This window comes from Onychostoma macrolepis, chromosome 23 (assembly GCF_012432095.1).
Source record: "Onychostoma macrolepis isolate SWU-2019 chromosome 23, ASM1243209v1, whole genome shotgun sequence".
In the NCBI taxonomy this organism is placed as follows: Eukaryota; Metazoa; Chordata; class Actinopteri; order Cypriniformes; family Cyprinidae; genus Onychostoma; species Onychostoma macrolepis.
Window position 1 is genome coordinate 25,724,224 of NC_081177.1, and position 26,538 is coordinate 25,750,761.

At 34.2% G+C, this 26,538-nt stretch overlaps 1 protein-coding gene across 7 annotated transcripts in view; it reads left to right on the forward strand.

Annotated features, from left to right (window-relative positions):
- frmd4bb (FERM domain containing 4Bb) overlaps positions 1-26,538 on the forward strand; it is a 59,551-nt gene that overhangs the window by 20,837 nt on the left and 12,176 nt on the right. For 4 of the 7 annotated variants that reach the window (XR_009268890.1, XM_058764034.1, XM_058764035.1 and 1 more), the window contains exons 1-16: positions 4,605-4,766; positions 9,211-9,276; positions 9,397-9,491; positions 11,681-11,773; positions 11,975-12,059; positions 14,870-14,926; positions 15,021-15,043; positions 16,449-16,532; positions 17,835-17,900; positions 18,086-18,143; positions 19,595-19,681; positions 22,639-22,715; positions 23,600-23,738; positions 24,310-24,448; positions 24,750-24,883; positions 25,897-26,013. Coding sequence is in view for 6 of the 7 variants with exons in the window: in XM_058764034.1 (XP_058620017.1) it covers positions 4,605-4,766; positions 9,211-9,276; positions 9,397-9,491; positions 11,681-11,773; positions 11,975-12,059; positions 14,870-14,926; positions 15,021-15,043; positions 16,449-16,532; positions 17,835-17,900; positions 18,086-18,143; positions 19,595-19,681; positions 22,639-22,715; positions 23,600-23,738; positions 24,310-24,448; positions 24,750-24,883; positions 25,897-26,013 (1,482 nt within the window). In the remaining variant the exon portion in view is untranslated. Of the gene's footprint in view, positions 1-4,604; positions 4,767-8,593; positions 8,617-9,210; positions 9,277-9,396; positions 9,492-11,680; positions 11,774-11,974; positions 12,060-14,869; positions 14,927-15,020; positions 15,044-16,448; positions 16,533-17,834; positions 17,901-18,085; positions 18,144-19,594; positions 19,682-22,638; positions 22,716-23,599; positions 23,739-24,309; positions 24,449-24,749; positions 24,884-25,896; positions 26,014-26,538 lie in introns of those variants that run through there. The other 3 variants (XM_058764036.1, XM_058764037.1, XM_058764038.1) reach the window with 2 other exon arrangements.

Here is a 26,538-nt window from a genome sequence, read left to right on the forward strand (position 1 = left end):
ATTTATGTGACCCTGGACCACAAAACCAGTCGCTGTGGTATATTTGTAGCAATAGAAAAAAATACATTGCATGGGTCAAAATTATCAATTTTTATTTTATGCCAAAAATCATTAGTATATTAAGTAAAGATCATGTTCCATAGAGATATTTTGTAAATTTCTTACCGTAAATATATCAAAACTTCATTTTTGATTAGTAATATGCATTGCTAAGAACTTCATTTGGACAACTTTAATGGCGTTTTTCAGAAAACTGGGAGAAACTGGGAGTATGGATATATTAAATGAACTAGTTCTCTTTTTACTGTGGTCTACTGAGGAAAATCACAGAAAAACAACAGAAATAAGCATATGATGAATTTCTTTTAATAATCACAGATAATTTAATTTAATACCTAAATTTAATTTGTATATATATATATATATATATATATATATATGTATGTGTGTGTGTATAACGAAAGAATTTGGACAAAATGTTAAGAAAAACCGTTTAACACCATTTAATATTATAACACAGAGAAATTGATTTTGAGATTTTTGTGATTTAAAAACAACAGTTATTGAGAGGGGAAACATATTTATATTATTTAATTAGTTTAATTTTATTACTTATTATTTCTGTTATATAATACTGTTATATAATAAATAATTTTCAGTTTACGTCTTATGTGTTTTTCAATTTTAATTTATTTTGTTGAACACAAAAGGAGATATTTTGAAGAAATATTGGTAATGAAACAACACTGGAGTCCTCTGACTTCCATTGTATGGACAACACAATTCTCAAAGTCTTCTGTCATGTTCCACAGATGAACTTGAGCACCTGGAAGCAATTACAAAATGATGTAATGAGATTATTTTATTTTTAGAATGATGAAAGTTTATAATAATTCTCCTGAAAGCCTTCACCATCATTCGTTGCCTGTGATATCCCACAATCCTGTGTGTGCGGTTCGACAGTTTGCTGAAAGAATACAAATGGTGTCTGGAGCCGTTGTGAGAAGTGTTTTTTTATGATTCAGTTTCTATGGAGAAATATGCATTGTCGTCACTTCTCACTTGTCTAAAGGATATCAGATGTAACGTTTAGTGCTTCAGAAGTTAGAGGTGCCTTCGAAAAAAAGCCTTAATTACCAAAAAGCACATTGCACACAGATTTCTAACTCCAACAATCGCTTGTTTTGAAACCGTTGTTTTTATGAGTAATTATCGGTGTCATTAGATTTGAAGACTTGAACAGTGTTGTGGTGTTTCCAGATGAGAGTAATAACAGCACAGCGCTGTGATCCGCTCAAGACGACGGCTTGTAGTTTCAACATGCTGCACTTTTCCACACACTCCCATCAGAACTATAAACCCCTCCGTTTCCAAAAACCCTGCTAATAAAATGCACTGGAATGGGTGTAGTTGGTCAATGCACGGCTTAATACTCAGAAACACAACAGTTGTTATTTATTCTCCACGGCTGATGAAGTAATGGTGAGTCATGAGGCTGGGTTCACCTCTCCTGTCCTTTTTTCACTCAGACGTCGTGTGGTAACACGTCGAGTCAGTCAAGCAGAGGCATCTGTCTTCCCTCGTTGGAATCATCTGCATCCAAAAATATTTCTGAACATCAAGACAGATGTGTTGCGTTATGAATAAATTCTTCAGATACACTGACTGTTAGCTCAAGAGCTGGGCCTTTTTTCTTCATTATAATATCAGAGCAGTTCAGCATCACTGACATTTCTGACTTGACATGCCCCAAAAATATCAAAATTAATTTTTCAAACATGCCAGTCATACAGTATAAGAGGTGTATTATATTAGTAAGTCATTATATGAATTGCATTTTAATACATTTAATAGTGATGCACTGAAACACTGAAACTGGAATTAGAGCTGCCTCCTGATATTTTAACCAAATATATTTAACATATTTAACAGCCTCAGTATTGGTCATGCTGAAGTGTGTTCACACTGATTAGTGTACCTGTTGTTCATTGTGTGCACAAAACAGATGCTGATATACATTTAAGTTAAAAGGGTCTTTAAAAGTCTTCATTTTTCCAAATTAAAGCCTTAAAAAGAATTGAATATTGCATGCACTGCAACCAAATGAATATCTTCCTCAGTGTTTTGTCTTGTTTTCTAGTACAGATATCTAAACCAAAATAGTTACATGTTGTTTTCTGAGAAACCGAACAAAGTTTATGCTTGAAACAGGAAGAAATGTTTGTCTGTGGAGGATAAAGACTTGTTTTCCCATTGGATTAAATTGATTTTTCTGAGGCTGCTGGCAGATACTGTTTTTTTTTATTCATAAACTTGCTTCTTTTTGATTATTTTCATAGAAAACCGGACTGTCATTTTATCATTTTGCTGTGTGTTGATTTAAGATTTATCTTTAGACATTTGCATTGGAAAACAAGACAATATACTGATGAAGAAGAGCACTTTTTTGTGTTTTCAGTGTGATCTTTTTAGTGTGATCAGAAGATACAGTAAATGTTATTTCCATATTCTAGTTAGACTTTTTATTTTTATTTTGGTAAAATTTAAAAGTCAAATCTGTTGGAAATACAACTAATTTTCTGCTCCCTATAGATTTACATTTATAAAACAGAGTATTGTGCTCCCTTAAAAGTTTTTCCTTACTTGGTCTTAAAAAGAGCTTAAAGGGATAGTTCACCCAAAAATGAAAATTACCCCATGATTTACTCACCCTCAAGGCATCCTAGGTCTATATGACTTTCTTCTTTCAGACGAATCCAATCAGAGTTATATTTTAAAAACTGTCTCTTCCAAACTTTATAATAGCAGTGAATGGGTGATATTTAATAGTCCAATAGAATTAGAATAAACTGCGTCCATCTATAATAAACACTCCTGTAGTGAATCGATGCGTTTTTGTAAGAAAAATATGCATATTTAAAACGTTGTAAACCCTTTTCTGTCACTTCTGCTAACTGTTGTACGTGCAACGAGTTGATGTAAGATGTATGCGCAATTTTTAATATAACTCCGATTGGATTCGTCTGAAAGAAGAGAGTCATATACACCTAGGATACCTTGAGGGTGAGTAAATCATGGTCTAATTTTCATTTTTGGGTGAACTAACCCTTTAAAAATTCGTACATTTCCAAAACTATTTCAGCCGAAACTAAAAATGTATTTTTTCTGCTTCAGCCACATGTTTTGAGTTGCTGAAATGTTGACGCAGTACTGGCATGTCAAGTCAAGTCAAGTCAAGTCACCTTTATTTATATAGCGCTTTTACAATGCAGATTGTGTCAAAGCACTTAACAGTATCAAATTGGAGGATAGAGTGTCAGTAATGTATAATGATAAGATTAAACACTCAATTTTCAGTTAAAGGCATTTCATTATTGAATTCAGAGATGTCATTGTCTAGCTCAGTTTAGTTTAAATAGTAGCTGTGCAATCAAATCGGCGATAATCGCTAGAAATTAAGTGTCCCCAACTGAGCAAGCCAGAGGCGACAGCGCAAGGAACCAAAACTCCTCTGAGACAGAATGGAGAAAACCTTGGGAGAAACCAGGCTCAGTCGGGGCCAGTTCTCTCTGACCAGACGAAACCCGCAGTTCAAAAGTTTATATTTCTATTTTAATTTTGTTGCAATTTCTAACAATAGTAGTATTATGTAGTTAGGTATTTTATTATATTTTAGTTATTTTGTTATTTTTGGTTGATATATCTAGGATATATCTCTGGGGGTCATCTGGTGTCCTGGTCTCCGCTGACGATCAGGGCTGTAGACATCATCTCTTGGTGCTGATCCACCATCTGATCGGATACGGACTGAGAAACAGACTAGGAAAGAAAGAAGACTAGGCATGTGTCAAGAGCATAGCGTTGAGATCTCTTTAAACTCCAGAGAAGGCAATTTGATGTGTGAAACAGGAGATTTACTGAAGGCAAAAGTCTTCATTTACTTTGCATTTAATCCCACAGCTGTTTCAGAGAAAGATGTAGAGAGCTATAACTTCTGATGTTTCTTTCCTGCGGCCGGTCAAACCCAATAAACATGGAATCCCACAGACATTTTTGTGGAGCTATAGGATTGTTATGTATATATTTTAAATCCTCTCGCTTCATGTCAAGCAGTAAAGGAGGGACGGCAGCAGCGTTTGGGACACGTGGACAGGCCGCAGAAAGTGATGTGGCAGAGGCCGGTTTACTTTTGGAAGCAAAATGGCAGGACTGTGTGTGTGCGAACAAATCTGTCCTTTAAGTTTCATGTGTGCTCCAAAAAAAGTGCAGTAAAAATGGTGAGCTAAAATCGTGGCTGGCAGTGCAGCCGAGGGCTGAGTACCACAAACCTCAGCTCTTTCCTTCACTGCCTGGCTGCCCTCCCAGAGTCTCCGGCTCCAACCTCAGCGAACAGAAATTCCCCCGCTCTGCTCTCCAGGGGCGCAGAGGAGTCTCCACGCGCATGGGGAATGTAGTCGAAACGCATGTCACCTACTTGCCGATCTTGCATGAGGGAGCAAAGATTAGGAGCTGGTGAAAGAACGCTCTGTCTAGAGTTTGACCCAGACTAGGTTTGGTTGCGTAAGACGGGGGCGAGCCGGGTACCAGCCGGCGGCGGGGCGGCCATGGCTTGGGGTTTAGTGTGTGGGGTGGAAGCTCTGCTGCTGCGGAGCGGCACGTTCATATGGCAGATCGTCGTGTGGATGATCCGGAGGTGTTACCTGCAGAGGATGAGGTCATGTCAGCAGTGCCTACAAACCTGCTTCTACCTGGGCGACGTCTATCAGGTACCGGCTCTTTTGTATCAGCTCGAGGTTGGAGATGATTTTAGGCGGTGTTTGAGAGTTCTGCGTGTCTGTTTTTGATTCTTTCAGTATTTTTGGTGGTCTGCATTTCATTTCGGTTGTGTCAAAGTCTGCTATCTAAAGTCTGATTTTAATATGAACGCATAATGAACTCAATATGACATTTCCATCAAGTTTTTCAAGGATTAAGCATCTCATCTATTCACAATTATAGCTCTATACTCTTACTTTGGCAAAAATGTCTCATTTTGTCTGTCTGTTTTATTTTTCTAAGAAAATTCTAGCAGAAACATCTGAGACAACCCTAGTGAAAAATAAATATACCGAAATGTAATTGAAATACATTTATTTTATGTTAAGTATACTTCAAAGACATTTACATATTTGTGACCCTGGAGCACAAAACCAGTCTTAAGTCGCTGGGGTATATTTGTAGCAATAGCCAAAAATACATTGTATGGGTCAAAATGATCAAATTTTCTTTTATCTCAAAAATCATTAGGATATTAAGTAAAGATGTTCCATGAAGATATTTTGTAAATTTCCTTCCGTAAATATATCAAAAAGTAATATGCATTGCTAAGAACTTCATTTAGACAACTTTAAAGGCGATTTTCTCAATATTTAGATTTTTTTGCACCCTCAGATTCCAGATTTTCAAATAGTTGTGTCTCTGCCAAATATTGTCCGATCCTAACAAAACATACATCAATGGAAAGCTTATTTATTCAGCATTCAGATGATCTATAAATCTCAATTTCGAAAAATTGACCCTTATGACTGGTTTTGTGGTCCAGGATCACATTTAAATGCTTAATACCCTACAATTGTACTTTTGGTATGCTAAACACGTATACTTAAAGTATAAATAAATTTTCATCTGGCTTGCCGTAATGATTCACTTGCTGTCTTCATGGTGAAACTGAGAGAATGGAGATATATATATATATATATATATATATATATATGTATGTATATATTTATATATTGAAATATATATTCACATAAAATATATATTCACATATTTAAAGTGTAGTTCAAAAGTCTGAAAGCATATTGACAATCTGTCTGATTAAAACCTGAAATTTATCAGAAAGCTTTTGGATTTAAACAGAAAAGTTGTGTTGTTAAAGAAGAACTGTTACTGTTGAACTGTTTTTGGTCACCAAGCAAATGTGTCACACAACTGACAGTATAATTTGTTATGGGAAAAACAGAAGATTTAATTAAACAAATATCAAATAAAAGCTTTCTGCTTAGTGGTCTATGATCTTTGTATCCTATTGTTCATTGTGATGCCACTGCATTGTTATACAATGAAAAGTTAATTTTCTCCAAAATCCAACAACAGCTCATGCAAACAGAAATGACAGACTTGGAAAAGGGCTTTTGAAACTTTCCCAGTGTATCAGTCTCATAATGCAATAATCCTGCACATAGGTTTAGCCCTCAGGAGTGCAGTGCAGATGAAAGATCTGTCCTAGTAAACACATTCATACTAATAATCTGCCATGAAAATGAGTCTACTAATAAAACTTAAAGTATTATGCTCCACATTTATCCTGACCGAAGATTGTATCATATTCTGAATTCATTTGGACTGGACTTTTACAAGAACACCTCAACAGTTACATGAAATTATACATCATCTCCACCACAGTATATTGTAAACAGACATTTTTGGTATTGGTTGGTTTATAGCACAGAGTCTTTGAGTCGAGCTGAAAAACAAAGCAATTTTGTGCTGTTTTTGTGGTTACATAAGATTCTACTGGTTTGTTAACAGATGTTTTATCTATTTAAAAATGCACCGACTTTGTTTCTTCGTCCAACATTCTGTTGTTATTTTCAGTGACCGAAAAATAACTATTTTCTGGTTTATTCTGCACACCAAATGTGTGCTTTTCCACAATAATCCATGTGCATGGCTTCTGGTCAGGGGCGGTTCTAGGGGGGGGGGGCCACTGCGCATTATAACCAATCACATACGATTCTGTTGAGCTTATGAATGCAAGGACCAATCAGAGGCGTTCAGATGAGTCATCGCTGAAACACGCTGTTTCGTCACCGCGCGATCGCTGACTGAATTGTCTGACTAATTCTCTCATAAGAAACAACAAAGTGAAGATGTACGAATGTAAGTTGTAAGATATTAATTTCACAGTGTAAACCGCTTTAGAGATTATTATGACAGTTTTTGAGAGTGCTTGAACTTGCTGGACTGAAGTGAAAATGTTCTTTGATAACGTAAACATTCTTTGCTCTATGTTGCACAATGAAATTTGTATGCTAATTAGTAACTTACATTGTTTTTATTAAATTCACATTCAGTTGTATTAAAAGTAGTTTATGGTATGACACCTATATCTGGTACTTATGTAAAAAGATGGACTTTTATGCGTAGTTAATAGATTACAGTATTAGGCTATACTTTGCCCATCGCCCATTATAGATCAACTAACATACGGTAGCTAATCTATAAAGGTGCAAAATGCATTTACTTACACATATTTGAGAATCTAGATATTGCATAATATATTTTGGGGATATATCGAATAAAAAAAAAAAAAATTATAAAACCTACTGAAAAAACAAAACAAAACAATAGACACCATTATTAAATTAGTAATGGTTTTACTGGAAACTGAAATGACCCTGTTGGTCTCTGCTGGTAATTGGTTGCCTTCTATTGGTGGCTTGTTAAAACCAATAAATCCTAATGGAATATGTCCCAAAACACACTACAGAAAACCATTTTTTAATGGTTAAAAGTTGATTGTTTATAATGATATTTGTAGTGGAAACCATTACAATTTTATTTTATTTTTTCTCAGTAGGGGCATAAGCCTGTATCAGTCATACAGTGGTAAAGCATGACAAGCATGAGACCGCCCCCTTCACTCGTGCCCCCTCAAAAATAATGAGTACATGATGCCCCTGACACTATACAAAATTATTTGTCAAATAAATGAATGAAACATTCATTTTATTTGAAATTGTTATAGATTACTTCTAGAGATTGCAGTGATGCATGACATGGTGAAAAATGACTGAATGAATAATACTAGTAGGTTAATATGAATTTTAAAATTGTGCCCCCTAAAAGTTCAAGTGGCCCCTGTCTTTGGTTGGTTTGTGGGTCGTTTGGCTGGTTGGTTGATTGTTTATATGGTTGGTTGGGTCAGTGTTTGGTTTGTTTATTGGTTGGTTGTTTATATGGTTGATTGACTGGTTGTTTGGTTGGATAGTTGTTTGTTTGTTTGGTTGGCTGGTTGTTTGTTTGGTTGTTTACATGGTTGATTGTAGGGCTGCACTGACAAGCTACGCAATTCGCGCTCAGAATCGCAGATCAATCACATGCGATAATGAACGTGATATTGCGTAGCTTGTCAGTGAACTACAGCTCTGTGTATGAAGTGCCGCTCCATTTGAAAACAGGTGATGGAGATTTATTAATAATCACAGAACCGGCTCTACTGACGAGATGCGCATGACAATCGCATGTGATATATCGTGCAGCCCTAGTTGATTGGTTTGGTTGGTTGGTTGGCTGGTTGTTTGTTTGTTTGATTGGGTTGGTTGGTTGTTTAGCTCGTTTGTTTGATTGGCTCGTTGTTTGGTTGTCTGGTTGTTTATTTGCTTGGTGGGTTATATTGTTGATTGGCTGTTTATTTGTTTGTTTGGTTGCTTGGTTGCTTGTTTCACATGTAAAATGTTGCACAGAATACTGAAACTGAATGATACTGAATTTATCTTTTTAAATTTTGAGCATACAGGCCATTTTATACCACACTGACAGACGCAGACCAACGCCGACAGTCACCAGATTGCAGTACGTCACGTCTCAGACATTCCAAGGCTAAACAAACACTGATTCAACATGTTCAATGGGCAAAAACAAGCGGCAACCAACGCCAACAGACAATGACGGGGGTAACACAGAGATCCGACAAAACCCGCCGAATGTGTCTGTTGGCGTTTGTCTGTGTCTGTCAGTTCAGTGTGAATTGGCCTTATGAGTACCAAACTTACAAATTAATTTCTTTTTAAAAAATTATGTCTAACACTAATGCTGTACTGCAATTTATTTTCAGGCATCTGAGAATGAATCTGCCATTTGCAGAAACGTCTCATCTGCAGAACCTTGTCAATATGCTGCCATAACAGATCCTTTCTGGATTGTTTTGACTGTTGCTGAGATTTGCCTTGTGACTCACAGCTCTGCTCTAGATGACAGTTATTATATGCTGTGGTAGAGAAATATTTCTGTCTGTTTACTTTCCCGCGTGTGCCAACTGAAAGAAGACATTGTACATCTCGAATTTTGAACCTAATGTGTTGCGTTAGTGTTCAGTTGGCCGCTGTAGTGGGTGAGGAGGCGGAGCTAGTGCCTATCAATCATCTGATGCCATACCTGTGTCCACAGATGACCGAGGGACGACTCTGCCAGGTGCAGCTCCTGGAGGACAGGAAGCTGGAGCTCTTGGTTCAGGTATAATGCTTCACAGTTCTGATCCCAGTTCTGGTCTATTATACCTCCCACTCAAGCGTAATGGGCCTCAATAAACCTTGCTGGCTCACATTATATTGATCAATGGATTTTCTCTCGCAGCCAAAGCTGTTGTCTCGTGAACTCTTGGATTTGGTCTCATCCCATTTTAACCTGAAAGAGAAGGAATACTTTGGATTCACCTATGTGGATGACACGTGAGTACCTTTGTAATAATGTCGTCTATAGAGGTTCCTCATTCCCATGGAACATTTGTACAAATCTAGCTTCTGAAAACATAAAGGATGAAATGACTGAGCCTGGTTTCTCCCAAGGTTTTTTTTTTTCTCCATTCTGTCTCAGAGGGAGTTTTGGTTCCTTGCCGCTGTCGCCTCTGGCTTGCTCAGTTGGGGACACTTAATTTCTAGCAATTATCGCCGATTTGATTGCACAGATATTATTTAAACTAAACTGAGCTAGACAATGACATCTCTGAATTCAATAATGAATGCCTTTAACTGAAAATTGAGTGTTTTATCTTATTATACATTACTGACACTCTGTCCTCCAATTTGATACTGTTAAGTGCTTTGACACAATCTGTATTGTTAAAAGCGCTATATAAATAAATGTGACTTGACTTGACTTGAAAAACACGGCGAACCTGAATTTAAAGGGATAGTTCATGCAAAAATGAAAATTCTGTCATTAATTAACTTACTGGTCGATTCATATAGATTACTTTTATGATACGTGTACTTGTTGAAGCATTTCAAGGTTTTGGTGGAATAGTCCTTCAGTGGAGGGACATAAATCTCTTAGATTTCATTAAAATGATCTTCATTTGTGTTTTTCGAAACTGATTGAAAGGTTTGGAGCAAATGATGACACAATTTTCATTATTGAGTGAACTATCCCTTTAAGATCATCAGAATCAGAATGTTGTAGTCAGTTCAGATGTTTTATTTGAATGAACCAGTTCTGAAAATTGACTCACTGAAGCCATTCATTGATTCGTTGATTCATTGAATCCAATGTGTTTTTCAAAGTCCCTGAACAACACTTAAAATTATGAAAGCCCTTTTCTGCACTGAAAAAAATAAAAAAGGTAATTGCAACTTTTTATCTCACAATTCTGAAATTTTTTCTCAGAATTACGAGTTCATATCACGCAATTCTGACTTTTTCTCAGGATTGTCAGATATAAACTCGCAACTGCAAGTTAAGTTCAATTCTAAAGAAAAAAAACTGTTTTCTACAATTGAGAGTTTTAATTTGATCTCAGTGGCCTTTAAAAAAAAATGTATTCAGTGGCAGAAACAAGTGTTCATATAATATACATATACATTTCAGTGTTAATAATGCATTTGTTAAATACCGCTGTTCATCACTATGGTTTTAAATAACTTATCTAGTCTGCATATGTATCGTTTCCCTTACAAAAAAAATAATGTGGTACCATAATATTGTTTCACATGGTAATATTGTTTTACTTTAATAATAATAATAATTTTAATTATTATAATTAATTTTTTATTATTATTATTACTTTGATATATACCATGACACTAAATAATGACCATATTCATACATAGTACCTTGGTATTTATAGTATATGGTACTTCAAAGAATACCACAGTACTGCCATTGTACATATGTAAAAACATGGTATTGTCAAGGTACTATGTTAAAAAAAAGCGTATTAATACCATGCCACGTTTTGTTACTGTTATTATTCCCATGCATCTCTCTGTTTTACTCCCAAACTTAAGGTCCTTGCACACTGAGTCCGAAATTTTTGAATGCGTTTTTTTTTCTTTTTTTTTCGTATTCGTCATCCTACGTATGCGAAAACGTAGAAAATCGAACCTGATCCGAATTTTTTTATGACGGATGAGAGTTTCGGAGGCAGTGTGTAAACACGATTGACACAACGTGAGGTCGTATTTATTTTTTAACGTGCGAAAATCTTGGACGGAAATTTTGGACTCAGTGTGCAATGACCTTTAACTGAAAATTGAGTGTTTAATCTTATCATTATACATTACTGACACTCTATCCTCTAATTTGATACTGTTAAGTGCTTTGACACAATCTGTATTGTTAAAAGCGCTATATAAATAAAGGTGACTTGACTTGACCTTAAGTTTTACTCTTTTAGAGTCAAATGTTTTCTTTACAAATTTGTTTGAGTGAACCATTAAAAAATAAACTGGTTCAAAAAATATGTAACTATTTATATAACAGTGATTCAAGCATCACTATAAGGCAAAATCTCACTCAGTCCTGCTGAAGTCATTTCTGTGCAGATGATTTTCATCTATTAGTGTTAAATTGCAGAGCGTTTACTGGGTTGAATATGAATGTGGGCTTGCACATTTCAGTCAGATGACCTTTTATCTTCCAGTGGTCAGTGCAAATGGCTGCAGCTGGACCGCAGAGTGCTGGAACATGACTTCTCCAAGAAATCCGGGCCTATTGCGCTTCAGTTCCTGGTGAGGTATGTGATCTCTGCCTCCTGATGTCTGAAGTCACATGACCACAGCGACCACAGAATGCAGCACATTCCTGGAGTGAATCACTGTGCTACTACTGCTGCTCCAAAGAAACACCTTGTTTTAGATTTGAAGTGAGGTTTTTTTGTCTTTTGGCTACGACTCGCCTTGTTTAACGCTGCAGAATTGTGAAATGTCATTTGCAGGTTCTATATTGAGAGTATTTCACTTCTGAAGGAGCACACAACTGTGGAGTTATTCTTTCTGAATGCCAAGGCAGCCATCTATAATGTGAGTACATTTGTGTCTGTTTACCCACCGAAGTGATTCACTGTCTCATTTCTCGCCTCTATAAACAATTAGAAAGCCACAGACCTCAGACAGTTAATATGAGTTATTACATCCCTGGGCCACAGGAAGGGAATGTGTCACTAACTGGCTTGTGAATCAAGAAAAGAGAAATTCTTGCAAGACTCTTCATAACCATCAAGATAAACATAAGCATTATTTTGGGCATAATTTTTTCACTGTTCATTATGGCCTGGGTTTCCCCCACCACTTTATGAGCTTGCGGCAGAATTGTATCTAATACAGAGGCAAAATTTAATTCGTGTTTGCTCTGAAATCTTTTATTTTTAATTTGTCGCCGCTGGTTTTTAAGATTGTCATCAGTGGCGGTAAGTGACAGCGGGTATATGTTTTCTCCTATGAATTTAAGATTTATGTACTTGATCTGTATATAAAATTAAACTGTTTTAACATAAACTAATAAACTTAATGAAACGGGTAATATTTCTGTAATATTACTAATAAACTGAATGTGTTTTAATACACAATTACCAGACTTATTTATTTATCATAAATAAATCCAGTTTGTTTCATTTTAGCTCACTGAATATTGCTTTTTAACCATTTTCATACGTTTTAGTTTTCACAATGAACAGATTCTAATTTGAATTAATACATTTTGAAAATATGATTGTTTAAATAAATCAAATATTTGAATTGCATATAAAAAATTCCATCTATTTGGATTACATAGCTTTAATAAACTAATAAACTTAATGTGTTATATTAATGTGATTTATATTTGTCAGTAATACATAAATGAAACGGGTCAGATTTCTGTAAAAGTACTAATAAACTGAATGTGTTTTAAATAAACAATAACCAGGTTTATATATTTATCATCAATATATCTAATTTATTTCAGTCTCATCCATTTGAACTGAATATTGATTGTTCTATAGCTAGTTGTATTGTAACCATGTTCATACTTTTTACATGAATAAATGTAATTGATTTCAAAAGTAACATATTTATGCTGATTCAAAGCAATTCAAAGGCAACCATTTTGAAAGTATGATAATTTAAATAAATTCAAATAGATGCAAATAGTTCACATATGTATGACCGAAACATATGCATTACATTAAGTTTATTAGTTAGATATTATGTATGTAATTCAAATACATAAATCATAAATTTGTGCGTAAATATAAGGCCAGTTTTACTAAACAGGGCAAATTAGTGCGAGAACGCAATTCCAAAACCGCGCCGATGATCGTGGAAATTTCTGCGGGTGATTTACGAACAATGTCCAAATTAAAGATCACAGACGCAACATCTCATTTACATATCGACTAACGCAATATAACAAGCGCAGCGCAAATTAGCACAGTCACGAATAAAGAAATAAAGAAGCCACAGTACGTTGAAAAGAATCGGAAGCCAAAAAATGAAGGTTTGCTAGAAGTTTTGATAGAGCTGGTATTGCGTGACTCCTAGATGAGGGATCCAAGTCGTCTTTTATTTCCCGAAGCAAATTAAAAATAACATGTCAAACAATATGTTCGGATAATGTGTTCTTCTTGCTTTCTAAATAAATTAATATGTGTGGAAAAATCCTGTCCCTTCTACCACGCGCTCTCTGTTCTCTCTGTTCCATTTCAAGTGCAAAATAGTTTTAAGACATGCTTTGTTGGGCGTTAAATAATAGCGCAAATGCCAGTAATTTGACGAGTGCAAACATTAGTAAAATGCGTTGCATGATTCATTTGAATTCTCTCCTCTCATAAATTTTACGTCTGAAATGGAAACTCCTATAAATGCATATTCAATAAGGTCAGGTGCAAAAACAACTGTATCCACGCCTTTTCGGCGCTAATTCTTCACTGCGTGTCTTTAGTAAAACCTGACAGTACAATTATGACGGTTTGCACTGGCGCAAGCTGTTAGTAAAATTGGCCCATAGAGTGCACACACATTTATCAGACACACCCTCAAATCTGTTTTGCTTATTTGCAGCTTTCAATCTGTTACAATTAAATCACATACATCATATAAATTTATGCCATGGTCTGTCTGAATACTGGATTCTGATTGGTTGGAAGGTGTTAAATTCGTATTCGTAAAATTATTAAATTCGTTTAACTGCAGGTAGTTCCAGGTCAGTTTAATCACGTTCTATATTAATGCGCTTCCTATAAACATTGGTAACCATAGTAACATACAGTTACAGTTGAATAGTAATACAGACGAAAATAACCGTCATTTTTATCTTTCCGGTCAAATATTGCAGCGCAAATATTATTAACATCTTTAATATGTGAATGCTGGCAAATGACCATGGCATAAACGGAATAATCAACGGCTAGCTGTGCATTAAACCATTTGAATGCACTCCGCTGCGCGTCGGGTGGTTCTTCGCCTCCACGTCGTGCATTCAAATCGTTTAATGCACAGCTACCCGTTGATTATCCCTTACATGCGTCTCCAATGTACAGTGGCAATTTTCCTTTATTATAATGAAAGGTTATATTAGGACAGTTGGTTTACTGAATATTTCATATACATGACAGACTATTGATGAAAACAGTGGAAGATCAATTTAAATTGTTTGTGTGTAACCTAATTATTATTCATGAGCCAAACCATTTCACTAAAACAAAGTCCTGCCCATGGCAGGAATATCTGTGGCACATTTCCTCATGACGTTAATAAATAGACACAATGAGTATGATTTCAAAGCGTCGTTATTCACAGAACGGATTTGAAAGAGATTCAGTTCTTGAAGTGAAGGTTTGCTTGTTTGTGCACAGGGTGACATTGAGGTGGAGAGCGAGCTGGTTTTTAAATTAGCTGCTCATGCACTGCAGGTAAGCCTATCAGAGCTTTAAGACACGAGATGCATTCATGTTTTAGTCAGTGTTATGTATTAAATGCGCATACTGAAAGTGTTTTGTTTTACAGGAATCTAAAGGAGACTATACAAGGTGTGTTTTACCATACTTATTTACCATAAAGTTTGTGAACTTGGAAAATGCCTATTTTAAGACTTTAATGTCACTTTGTACTGTCAAGTGTTGAGATAAAACTTGGATTTTTAAGTTTTACCCAGGGGTATGTCAAGGTACTGCAGGAGGTCTGTGTACTGATATATAAAACACACACACACAGACACACACACACTCGTACATATATGTGACCCTGGAGCACAAAACCAGTCTTAAGTCGCTGGGGTGTATTTGTAGCAATAGCCAAAAATACATTGTATGGTTCAAAATTATTGATTTTTCTTTCATGCCAAAAATCATTAGTATATTAAGTAAAGATCATATTCCATGAAGATATTATGTAAATTTACTACTGTAAATATATCAAAACGTCTTTTTGATTAGTAATATGCATTGCTAAGAATTAATTTGGACAACTTTAAAGGTGATTTTCTCAATATTTTGATTTTTTTACACCCTCAGATTCCAGATTTTCAAATAATTGTATCTCGGCCAAATATTGTCTGATCCTAACAAACCATACATTAATGAAAAGCTTATTTATTCAGCTTTCAGATGATGTATAAATCTCAATTTCGAAAAATTTACACTTAAGACTGGTTTTGTGGTCCAGGGTCACATATAATTAATCTCAAAATGAATTGGTTGTTTTCTGAAGAGAGTAAAATTACTATTAAAGTAAATCTCTCTCTGTCAGGCAGTACAGTGACTCAGTGAATCTAAGATATGGCAAAATACATTAAGGGTTGTTAATTGAGAAACAAGGTCAGCATGAGATTAGAGTCATGTAATAATGAAAGTCAATTTTTTTATAATAGGATCAGAAAAGTTTGACTTTTTAAAGGAATAGTTCACCCAAAAATATCCTCTCATCATTTACTCAGAATCACATCTTTCCAAACTTACATGGCTTTCTTTTTGCCACCGAACACAGAAGGAGTTATTTAGTGGCATGTTCAAGCTGCTGTTTTATAAAAACGGAGAAAAAGCAGGTTGATTCTGACTTTCAATCTATCTAAAGGACTATAAAGCACCATAAAAGTTGTGATTTGTGTGCTATATTGAAGTCTTCTCAAATCACATGATACAGTAGCTTTTCATTTGAGCTGTTTTTCACTTGGCTATAGCAAACTTTAGCTCTAACATTTTTTGGTAACCGAAATATATCTATATGCAGATGTGTTTGTTTATTGTCTAATTAATCATTTTGTGAAAAATAATGAAAGCCGTTACACCTTATTACTTGTCCAATTATGATTCAGTGTGTGTTACAGTACATAATGTGACAATGTGGTTAATGTGATAATTCGGTTATGTAACATGAATCATTATGCTACTGTAAAAATGTTGGCTGCATGTTGAAGCGTATTTGTGTTGATTTTAGTGATGAAAACACCAGAGCAGATCTGAAGAAGCTTCCAGCACTGCCCACTAAAGTCCTGAAGGAGCATCCGTCTCTAGCATACTGGTAAAATAGATTTCATACAACTATTCGAATAGAAAACACTTGTGAAAGATAATAAGATTCAGATAGACATCAGTTGGCTTTACATAAAATTCCAATAATTTTTGTCAGTGAGAGTCAATGGGATTTTTTTAATTAATACTTTTATTGTAAAAGAAATGACTATAATTATTATATGCATTTTTATTCGGCAAGGATGCATTAAATTGATGAAAGATGACAGTAAAGAAACATTTTTATTTATCCTAGAAGCCTGAAAAATAAAAGGTATCACAGTTTCTATAAAAGTATGAAGCAGCACAACTGTTTTTTTTGGTAATAATCAGAAATATCAGCATATTAGAATGATTTTTGAAGGATCATGTGACATATTTTAAAATGTATTACAATAGAAAACAGCTATTTTAAATTGTAATATTTCACAATATTACAATTTACTGTATTTTTGATCAAATAAATGCAGCCTTGGTGAGCAGAAGATTTTTTACTGCAACCATACACCAAATCTTTGAACAGTAGTGTATATTTTCTGAATACGAGTATTAATATCTTACACATTTGCACATTTTGCTTCTCATGAAAACGTGTCTTGTTTTTAGGATTTTTAAATATATTAACTAGTGCTATCAAATGATTAATCGCGATGAATCGCATCCTAAATAAACATTTTTGTTTGCATAATATATGTGTGTGTACTGTGTATATTTATTATGTAAATATAAATACACACACATACAGTATATATTTTGAAAATATTTACATGTATTTACATGTTTATATTTATATTCATATAATTGATATTATAAATAAATATATTTAATATATAAAAATAACATATTTTTCTGAAATATATACATGCATGTGTTTGTATTTATATATACATAATAAATATACACAGTACACATACATATATTATGTAAACAAAAACTTTTATTTTGGATGCGATTAATCGCGATTAATCGTTTGACAGCACTAATATTAACTGAACAACAAGACAAAATACTGATTAAAATGTGATTACTATATTATTGTATATGTATATGATAGCTTATGAAAAAACTGAATGAAGTGCCTCGTTTGGTATGTGCCAGTGCTTATGTGTCACTTATGGCAGCGGCACAGACAGAGATTTACATTGAGAGCCGATCAGTCAGTGATGCTGAAGCTGCATTTATAGCCCTATATGAGAGCTTTATGGCTGATGATCTGTGCTCTGCTGTCTTTATGCTGACGCGCTGAGCTTTGGGGGAGGCTGGGGAAATATATCCTCTGTGGAGCGGGTTTCATCATCCTTCTCTTTTGCAGCGAGGAGCGTGTGATTGAGCACTACAAGCTGTTGAAAGGACTCTCCAGAGGACAGGCCATTGTGCAGTGAGTATCGGAAAAACAATGATTAGCCTCGGGGGGGCGGGCCATCAGGGGAGACCTGATTTATGATTGGCTGCGCAAATCCTTCACGCCCACACCTCAGGACTGATGTGTGCTGATGGATACTTAAGATGCTGTTAAACATCAATCTTAAGCAAATGTGTAACTGATCATTACGTCTGTTTCAGGTATTTGACCCTGGTGGAGTCACTGCCCACATATGGAGTGCATTATTATGAAGTGAAGGTAAAAACTATCCATAGTGTATCGGACCAGTTGCCATACCCCTTTATGTGTCACAATTGAACTTATTAATATAAAATATAATATAATATATTTTAATATAATATAATATATAATCAAAATTAGCACGTTAACGTATGCAATTAATTTTTCAAGTTTAACGTGGTTAAAAATATTTAACGTAGTTAACGCAGGGGCGGAGCTAGGGTTGCCCACCCCACTCACAACTGCTGCTTCTGTCTCTTTTTTTCTTGACAAAATTGTGTTTATTTAGACGCAGAACGTCTTTACGCAATTGCGCAATTATATGTAAAAGGTTATGAGAAAATACAACGCGTGTCAGATCTGCATTATGTTCAGCAGCGGCAGCTCTTAAAATAATAGCAGCCAAAAAAACTAAAAACCCAGCTGCTGTGATGTTTGTTAATAAAAGAACGAAAGAAAAAAAAGAAAATCACTAACTTTTGTAGCTTTAAGGATTCATCTCTATTTAATTTAGAATTTAGTGTTTGATAACCTTTTTCAATTTCTGCATATTTCCTACTTGCTAAAGGGCACAGGTAGCTAAATATGACATTTATTATAATGGGTTTATGTGAAGATTGTTTTAAGATAAATTTAAATGTTATTTTTTGAAGTCTAATAAATGTTAAAATTGATAGCTCTCAATTATACTGTAATGCTGAATGCCTTGTCAATGGTTAAATGTTAGGGGGGAAAATCTATTTCATAGAGACATCAGTAGTATTGGTATCCGAGATACTTGCTAAAAATATGCCACTAAACGAATATAAAAAAAATTACTGTATTTATGCTTGTACATTAATTTGAAGATTGCATGTGAAATTATTGCAATATAAAAGTATATTTAAGAAATGTAATGTTAGTTGAGATTAATCGTGATTAATTTCAGAAAAATATGTGATTAATTCGTTAACATTTTTTAATCGAGTAACAGCACTAAATATTATATAATTATTATATATTATATTTATGTTTTTTTGTTTGTTTTTCAGTGTGTTACCACAGCATTGTTGTGCTGCATTGTTGTTACCACAATAATTTTGTCACTTTTGGTGGCATTTTGCCCCAAGTCCTAGTTAATTTCTGATAAAGGATTATACATAGTTTTTTTTTATGCTGTGGCTAAATCCATATTTCAGGTTACATTTTATCTTAAGGTGATGTTGTTACAGTGTAATTATATTAAGTATTGAGTAATATTAATTAACGCATTTATATAGAATTAGGTTTAGGGTTTGGTTTAGGGTTTGTTGCTTGTAATTATGCATACTTTACTGTTATTACTGTAGTAAGTACACATTACACTGTACTATGTGCAATTACGTCACCATAAAATAAATTGTTGGCACATTTAAATATTTACTAACAAAAGATAGTATCAGTCTTTAAAGCTGTTGATGTGTAACTAATGGAAAGGTCTTGTCTGGCAGGATAAGCAAGGAATTCCATGGTGGCTGGGCATCAGCTATAAAGGCATAGGACAGTATGACCACCAAGATAAAGTAAAACCTCGAAAGGTATGTTGTGTTTTCCTGTCTCTGGGCATTGGAGGAATATTTGTTATATAAAGAGAATCATGAGTCATTGTACAGAGCTCAGTAGATCCTGTGAAATGAGGCTTTGATTTCCCCAGATGAGACTCACAGCTTGTCAGCACTTGCTTTCATAGTTTATTTGCACTTGAGGCTATGATGATATAGAAATGAGGTGTAACATTCAACACGTATAGACAGCATGTGTTACGTAAAAAAAAGAGTGTGCCGGTGAAACACAAGGGAAGTAAAGACAACTGTTGTACCAGTGTGTGTTGTGAATAATTGATATATTAAATATCCAATATTTAATTGGATACATGTATAAAGGTACAAAATTACAGGCAATTATAGGACCCTATAAAAATTAATTCTATTTTTTTTTTTCTTTATTTTTCTTTTTTTTTTTTTTGGACTCAGTTTTAATGGTAAAATTTTATTTTATAAAATCTACACAATTTAACAACAATTTAATAATGGTTTATAGGGTGCTAAATTGCTTTTAGAATATTTTAAAATATATTAAGGTTTTTGTTTGTTTGTTTATATATATATATATAATTTTTTTTTTTTAACCATTCCATGGTTAAATAATGGTTTTATTTAATTGTAATAATCAAAAGCACATCTAATCAATAGAATTAATAAAAATAATAATTACACACACACACACACACACACACACACACCCATATATGTGTGTGTGTGTGTTTGTAATTATTATGTTTTGATATAATATGATATGTTTTGATGTGTGTTGATTTTATATATATATATATATATATATATATATATATATATATATATATATATTACAACAATATGGTCCTATTTCTTCAGAAATTCTGTGTTTTGTATTTAATTTATTTCTGGCAATCAAATGAAGTCATAAAATGTTAACAATTTAATTGATCTTTTAATCAAATAAAATAAACAACCCCTTTCTCTTTTGGCAAACAAAGTTGTACAACAGGTTTACTATTAAAATTTAAAGAAAAAGAAAAAGTGTGTGATTACTCCTTAAAAATAAGGTTTCAATAATTATTTTATTAGTGCTATTATATCATTGAGAAGTACACTCTACTGTACAATCGCAATATATTACTGTCATAATTTCTTCAAGTTAAACCAAACTTTAATTTTGACAGGATTCTGTGAAGCAGCGTTGCCAGAATTGGGTGACTTTTACACTGTTGCCATGGATTGTTTTTTAGTCTGCGGGTTAAAGCATTATTTCGAAGAAGGGGACAGCCAAAAAACAAACAAACAAACAAACATGATTCGGTTAGTATTGATTGACAGTTGGGCTGGTTTAGTTTCGCAGACCTGGCAACCCTGCAGTGAACACCTTTGAGTTTCAGTGTGTATCTGTCAGTAGTTTTTCCTCCAGTAAAACAGTAAAATGCTTAAGAAGTGACTTACAGAGCAGCTCTGGAGATAAAGTTTGTGTGTTCATGGTTCATGTTGTTATATAGTGGGACTGCAGAGGCTGAAAACAGCTAGTGAACTGGATTCTGCTGTTCTGTGTGCGTTTTGTGCATCACAAAATTCATAGGGCCCCAAATCATCATAGAGAGATTATGGCACTGATAATGCACAGAATTATATAACACATCAAACACTTGGGATTATGAACTGAACAACTGGTTTAGGATTCTCCGGCTAGGCTAGAACAGGTGGAGCAGTGACCCAGCCTGAATGAGAGTGATCCACCCTGGGCTTGAGCCGAGTTTCACAGCAGGGAGGAGAGCCTGCGATGTGCGAGTCCTGTGAGGAGCTGCTCTGGCATCTGACTGATGTCATGAGCGGCAAGGCTGGGCCAAGACTGCGTGCCTGAGCTCCTGTAGGAAACCTGATGAGACAAGTCAGGAACCACGAGTAAAGACAGCTTCAGCAGAGTAGACGGTAACATAATGAAGAAGCTCAGGATTTGATTAACATCATTTAACCTTCCGAACCACCGGTAAGAGGCTCTAAAAGCTGGATAATTCAGTTTCACATGTGAAGTCTTGAGAGTTTGTTCTTGTCGGTAACCTGCAGACGCCTCTGCTGAAATGTTGTGATGGTGTAAAACCGTAAAGGAGAAAGTGTTTATACTGTATTTTATATGGGTTATAAATATTGGTAGAAATGTTTTTGCAGCAACCTTATACCTTCTACTTTTTATGGTAGAATAACCATAAAAAATTAGCGTTACTGTTAAATGTCTAAATTAAAAAAAGTACCTTTTAAAGGTTTGGGGTCAGAGTTTTAAAAAAAGGATTCAGCAAGGATGCATTTGATAAAAAGTGACGGTAAAGACTTTTACTCTGTAATGGTTTCTATTTTTAAAAAATGCAAATAAATGTTTGCTTTAATACTTTCTATTCATCAGTGAACCCTGAAAAATGTATTACAGTTTCCACAAAAATATGAAACTGTTTTCAACATTGATAATAATCAGAAACATTTCTTGAAACCATCAAATCAGCATATTAGATTGATTTCTGAAGGATCATGTGACACTGAAGATTGGCGTAATGATGCTGAAAATTCATACATTTTAAAATATATCCAAATAGAAAACATCTATTTTAAATTGTAATAATATTTCACAATATTACAGTTTTTGCTGTATTTTTTTTTATTTTTATAAAAAATAAATGCAGCCTTGTTGAGCAGAAGAGACTATATAAAATCTTACAAACCCCAAACTTTTGTATGGCGGTGAATGCATACTCAGTATGATTGAATCCGCTTGAATATGAATGTATTTTTAATAATCATAAGGCAGTATAATTTGAGGACTGTTGTGGTTACATGCAGTACTGCAGTGGTTGCCAGGGTGACGTGTACTGAGTCATTTTGCAGTGAGGTGTAGTCAGTGAAGCACCTGAACTCACTGTGAGCTCGAGAAATCAGCCCGTGAAACTCTCTCTCACTTGTTGTTTTTCCTGATTTAGCTCTTCCAGTGGAAGCAGTTGGAGAACTTGTACTTCAGAGAGAAGAAGTTTGCTGTGGAGGTGAATGACCCTCACAGGTGAGGAGAAATAGAGGTTTTGGAGACTGATCTTGGATGTGTGTGTGTTTGAATAAGAGATCATGAGCTGGATTCCACCATTATATAAACTACTAATTTTGCGGTCGGTAAGATTTTCAAATATTTTTTGTAAGAAGTCTCTTACAGTAATATTTTGAAATAATATTACAATTTAAAATACCTCTTTTCTATTTGAATATATTTAAAAATGAAGTATGTGAATTAAAGCTGAATTTTCAGCATCATTACTCCAGTCTTCAGTGTCACATGATCCTTCAGAAATCATTCTAATATGCTGATTCACTGCTCAAGATTATGAATGGAAAGTCCCAAAAAACATTTATTTCAAATAGAAATCTTCTGAAAATATAAATATATTTACTTTTGTATTTAATTGAATGCATCCTTGCTAAATAAAAGTATTAATTTATTAAAAAGAAAATCTTACTGACCCCAAACTTTCAGAACGGCAGTTTAAATTCCATAAACAGTAAGTAAGCATGTATATTCATTATGTTTATAACAGTATATGAATCAGATTTGAATTTGCATTATAATTCTTTAAAGGTGTAAGACACATTAAGCCTTATATTATGCAACAAGAAACAGAAAATGTTGAAAATAAAAACCTTGAAGATTTTGAAAACTTTTTGTCAAGGTAAAATAATAATGCTTCTTAATGTTATAAATGCAAGTTTATTATTAAGAGGTATTAAAAGCTATTGAAAGATTAGTAAATGTTAAAAAATTATGCAAAAATGTATGCAATGTGTTAGTTGCTATTTTTACAGAGCATGAATTTAAGTGTTTTCCAGTTTCCTCTCTGAATGTGTTCCAGTGACCATGCTGCATATATGTGTGTGTGTGTGTGTATCTGCATGCAGGCGAACAGTGACTAAACGCACATTTGGTCAGACGGGACTGGTGATCCACACTTGGTATGCCAGTCACTCATTGATCAAAACCATCTGGGTCATGGCCATCAGCCAACACCAGTTCTACCTGAACAGAAAACAGAGCAAAGTAAGTCAGCATACACACATGATCGATGAGGTCTGATCTATCAGACCGCTCATATATATATATCTATATCTATATAAGGACAGTAGGTTCATATGGATTGACGAGATTCAAATCCAAAAAGTTATATCAGGCGTTACACCATTCCAGAATTATGAAACATTTCCTGTTCTTAATAATAGTCGCTCTACACCCACTGTCTTCTGGCAGCGCAGAGGTGTGTATGTTTCATAAATATTCAGGTTTGATCTTTTTACTTCTAAAATTAGGAATTGTAAAAAACAAACGCTTGTGTAACCCATAGGAAGAAAAGATCACAAATCATGTTTTTAACCCTGTGAAATAATAGCCAGAAGAAAAAAATGGAACATTATATTGAACTTTTAGACAAAACATTTGTTTAAAAATCTACAAAATTTTTATTATTTTTTTTTTTGGCTCATGTAGTATGGTATAGTGAGAATATGTATTTTATTCTCAAAGAGGAAGTCAGCAAGTTTTGATGTTGATCATGGTGAGGACTTGCATAGCAGACTTTATATGGTTAATTTAAAATCCTATATCCTATTTACAGGCAAAAATCACCACAGCCAGGAGTTTAGGAGACATCGCGACTGACTTGACAGAGAACGGAGCATCAAAGATGAACAAACTGAGCGCAGGAGTGAAAAATCAGCTCATCATGGCCAGTAACGGGAGTCTGGTTTCAACAGGTACATGAGCTCTGTTCTGTTCCACAAGGAAAGTTCAATAGTATTTGATGGTTGAGTCAGCCTCTGTTGATCCATGTGTCAACATGCTTCCACAGATATCCGTTCACATATTTAGTATTAATGAGCTGCTCAGATGGCTTCTTTTCCTCTTATTTGTGTTGCTTCCTCTCAAACCTTTTCTTTCATTGTAGACTTTGCGAAATGTCATTGAAGTTCATCGTACTTTAGTCTTGACGTCATCTTTTTTCTTTCATTGCCTGTCATAATGAACGCGTGCATTATTTTATGCATTATTTCTCAGGTTCGGCTGACTCTGAAATGAACGACGACCAGAAAAAAGAGAAACTTGCCGAGCTGAGAAAGAAAGAGAGAGAGATCCAGGATATACTTGGCCAAAAACTGACAGAGCTGAAGGAAATATGCCTGCGGGAGGCTGTAAGAGCAAACAAGTCCATTATTTTTTCCCTTTTTGACTGTGTTGTGATCACATTATTACATAGCAAGTCTAATAAATAACATAGAATTGCCAATATACTATGTATTATAATAGTTGAGAATATTGAGAATGAACTTATATTTTAGATAAATTGTGTTTGATTTAGTGCTGTCAAACGATTAATCGCATCCAAAATAAACGTTTTTGTTGACATTATACATGTATGTGTGTTGTGTATATATATTATATAAATACACACACATACAGTATATATTTAGAAAATATTTACATGTTTATGCATTTAGTTATTCATATTCTTATATTTTATATTTATATTTATAAACATAACATATTTTCTTAAATATATACATGCATGTGTTTGTATTTATATATACAGAATAAATGAACACAGTATACACACATATTATGTAAACAAAAACTTTTATTTGGGATGCGATTAATCGCGATTAATTGTTTGACAGCACTAGTTTGATTGTATTTTTTTAAATAATATTTTTTTATTTAGCAGGGATGCATTAAATTGGTCAAAAGTTCCAGTATAGTGTTACAAAAGATCTATATTTCAATCCATCTAAGAATAGGAAATAGCTTTTTCCATTTTCTTTCTATTTCTTAGATCAAAGACATTTCCATTAAAAAAAAAGTTTCTTAAACAGTAAATGAGAATAATTAAATAATTTCTATTGCAGGAATAAATTACATTTCAAAATAAATTGTAATAATATTTCACAATATTATTGTTTTTACTATATTAAAAACATTTTAAAAATATTAAAGACCCCAAACTTTTACAATATGATTTTTCATCTCACATTCTTATTATGCTCACAGAATTTTTTTTCCCCAATGAAAATGAAATCATATTTGTTTCCTTAATTGGTTTCATTTTCTTTATGCAAATTATTTATTATTTTTGCCTTTTAATTTTGAGGTGAAATATGACCCACGCTTGTTTTTTGTGACATTTACAGTATGTTTTATCTGCTTTCAGCAACTCACTGGCAAACTCCCAAAAGAATATCCCCTCATCAAAGGCGAAACCCCTCCTCATGTTCGGAGGAGAGTCGGGACGGCCTTCAAATTGGATGACCTTTTCCCATATAATGAGGTTAGTGTGAAACACTGCCACACAACAATGTTGCCAAGTAGAGGACTGAATAATATATCAGACACTGGGGGTTTGGCTCTATTGCTATGAGGCTGTCCTGAGCTGGTCAAATGCCAACATGCCGTTTTTAGCTCACGTGTGACAGTATGTGGAATGACAGATCTTCCTCTAGTGTTTGCTCATTATCACCTGTACGATTTTAACTGCCAAATAATTCCAGGATGTGGCCTTGTATTGGAGATCAAGCTTGAAAAAAAGACACTTTTTGAATTCTGTTTATTGATTGGTGGTTTCAACCACAGATGTTGATTGAGAACAAACCTAGGATATATTTGTTTTAGGTTGCGGCCTTAAAGACCCCATGAGATCACGATGGGTTATTTTTTATGGGTTATAATTAATCTGTATTAGCTTTGAGGTGATTTACATGTTAGTATACTCAGAAAACTTGACAAAAAAGCATATTTTTCCATTTTGGAAAACGGACCACAAATATTAATGACTCTTCTCACTCGTGCCGACAGG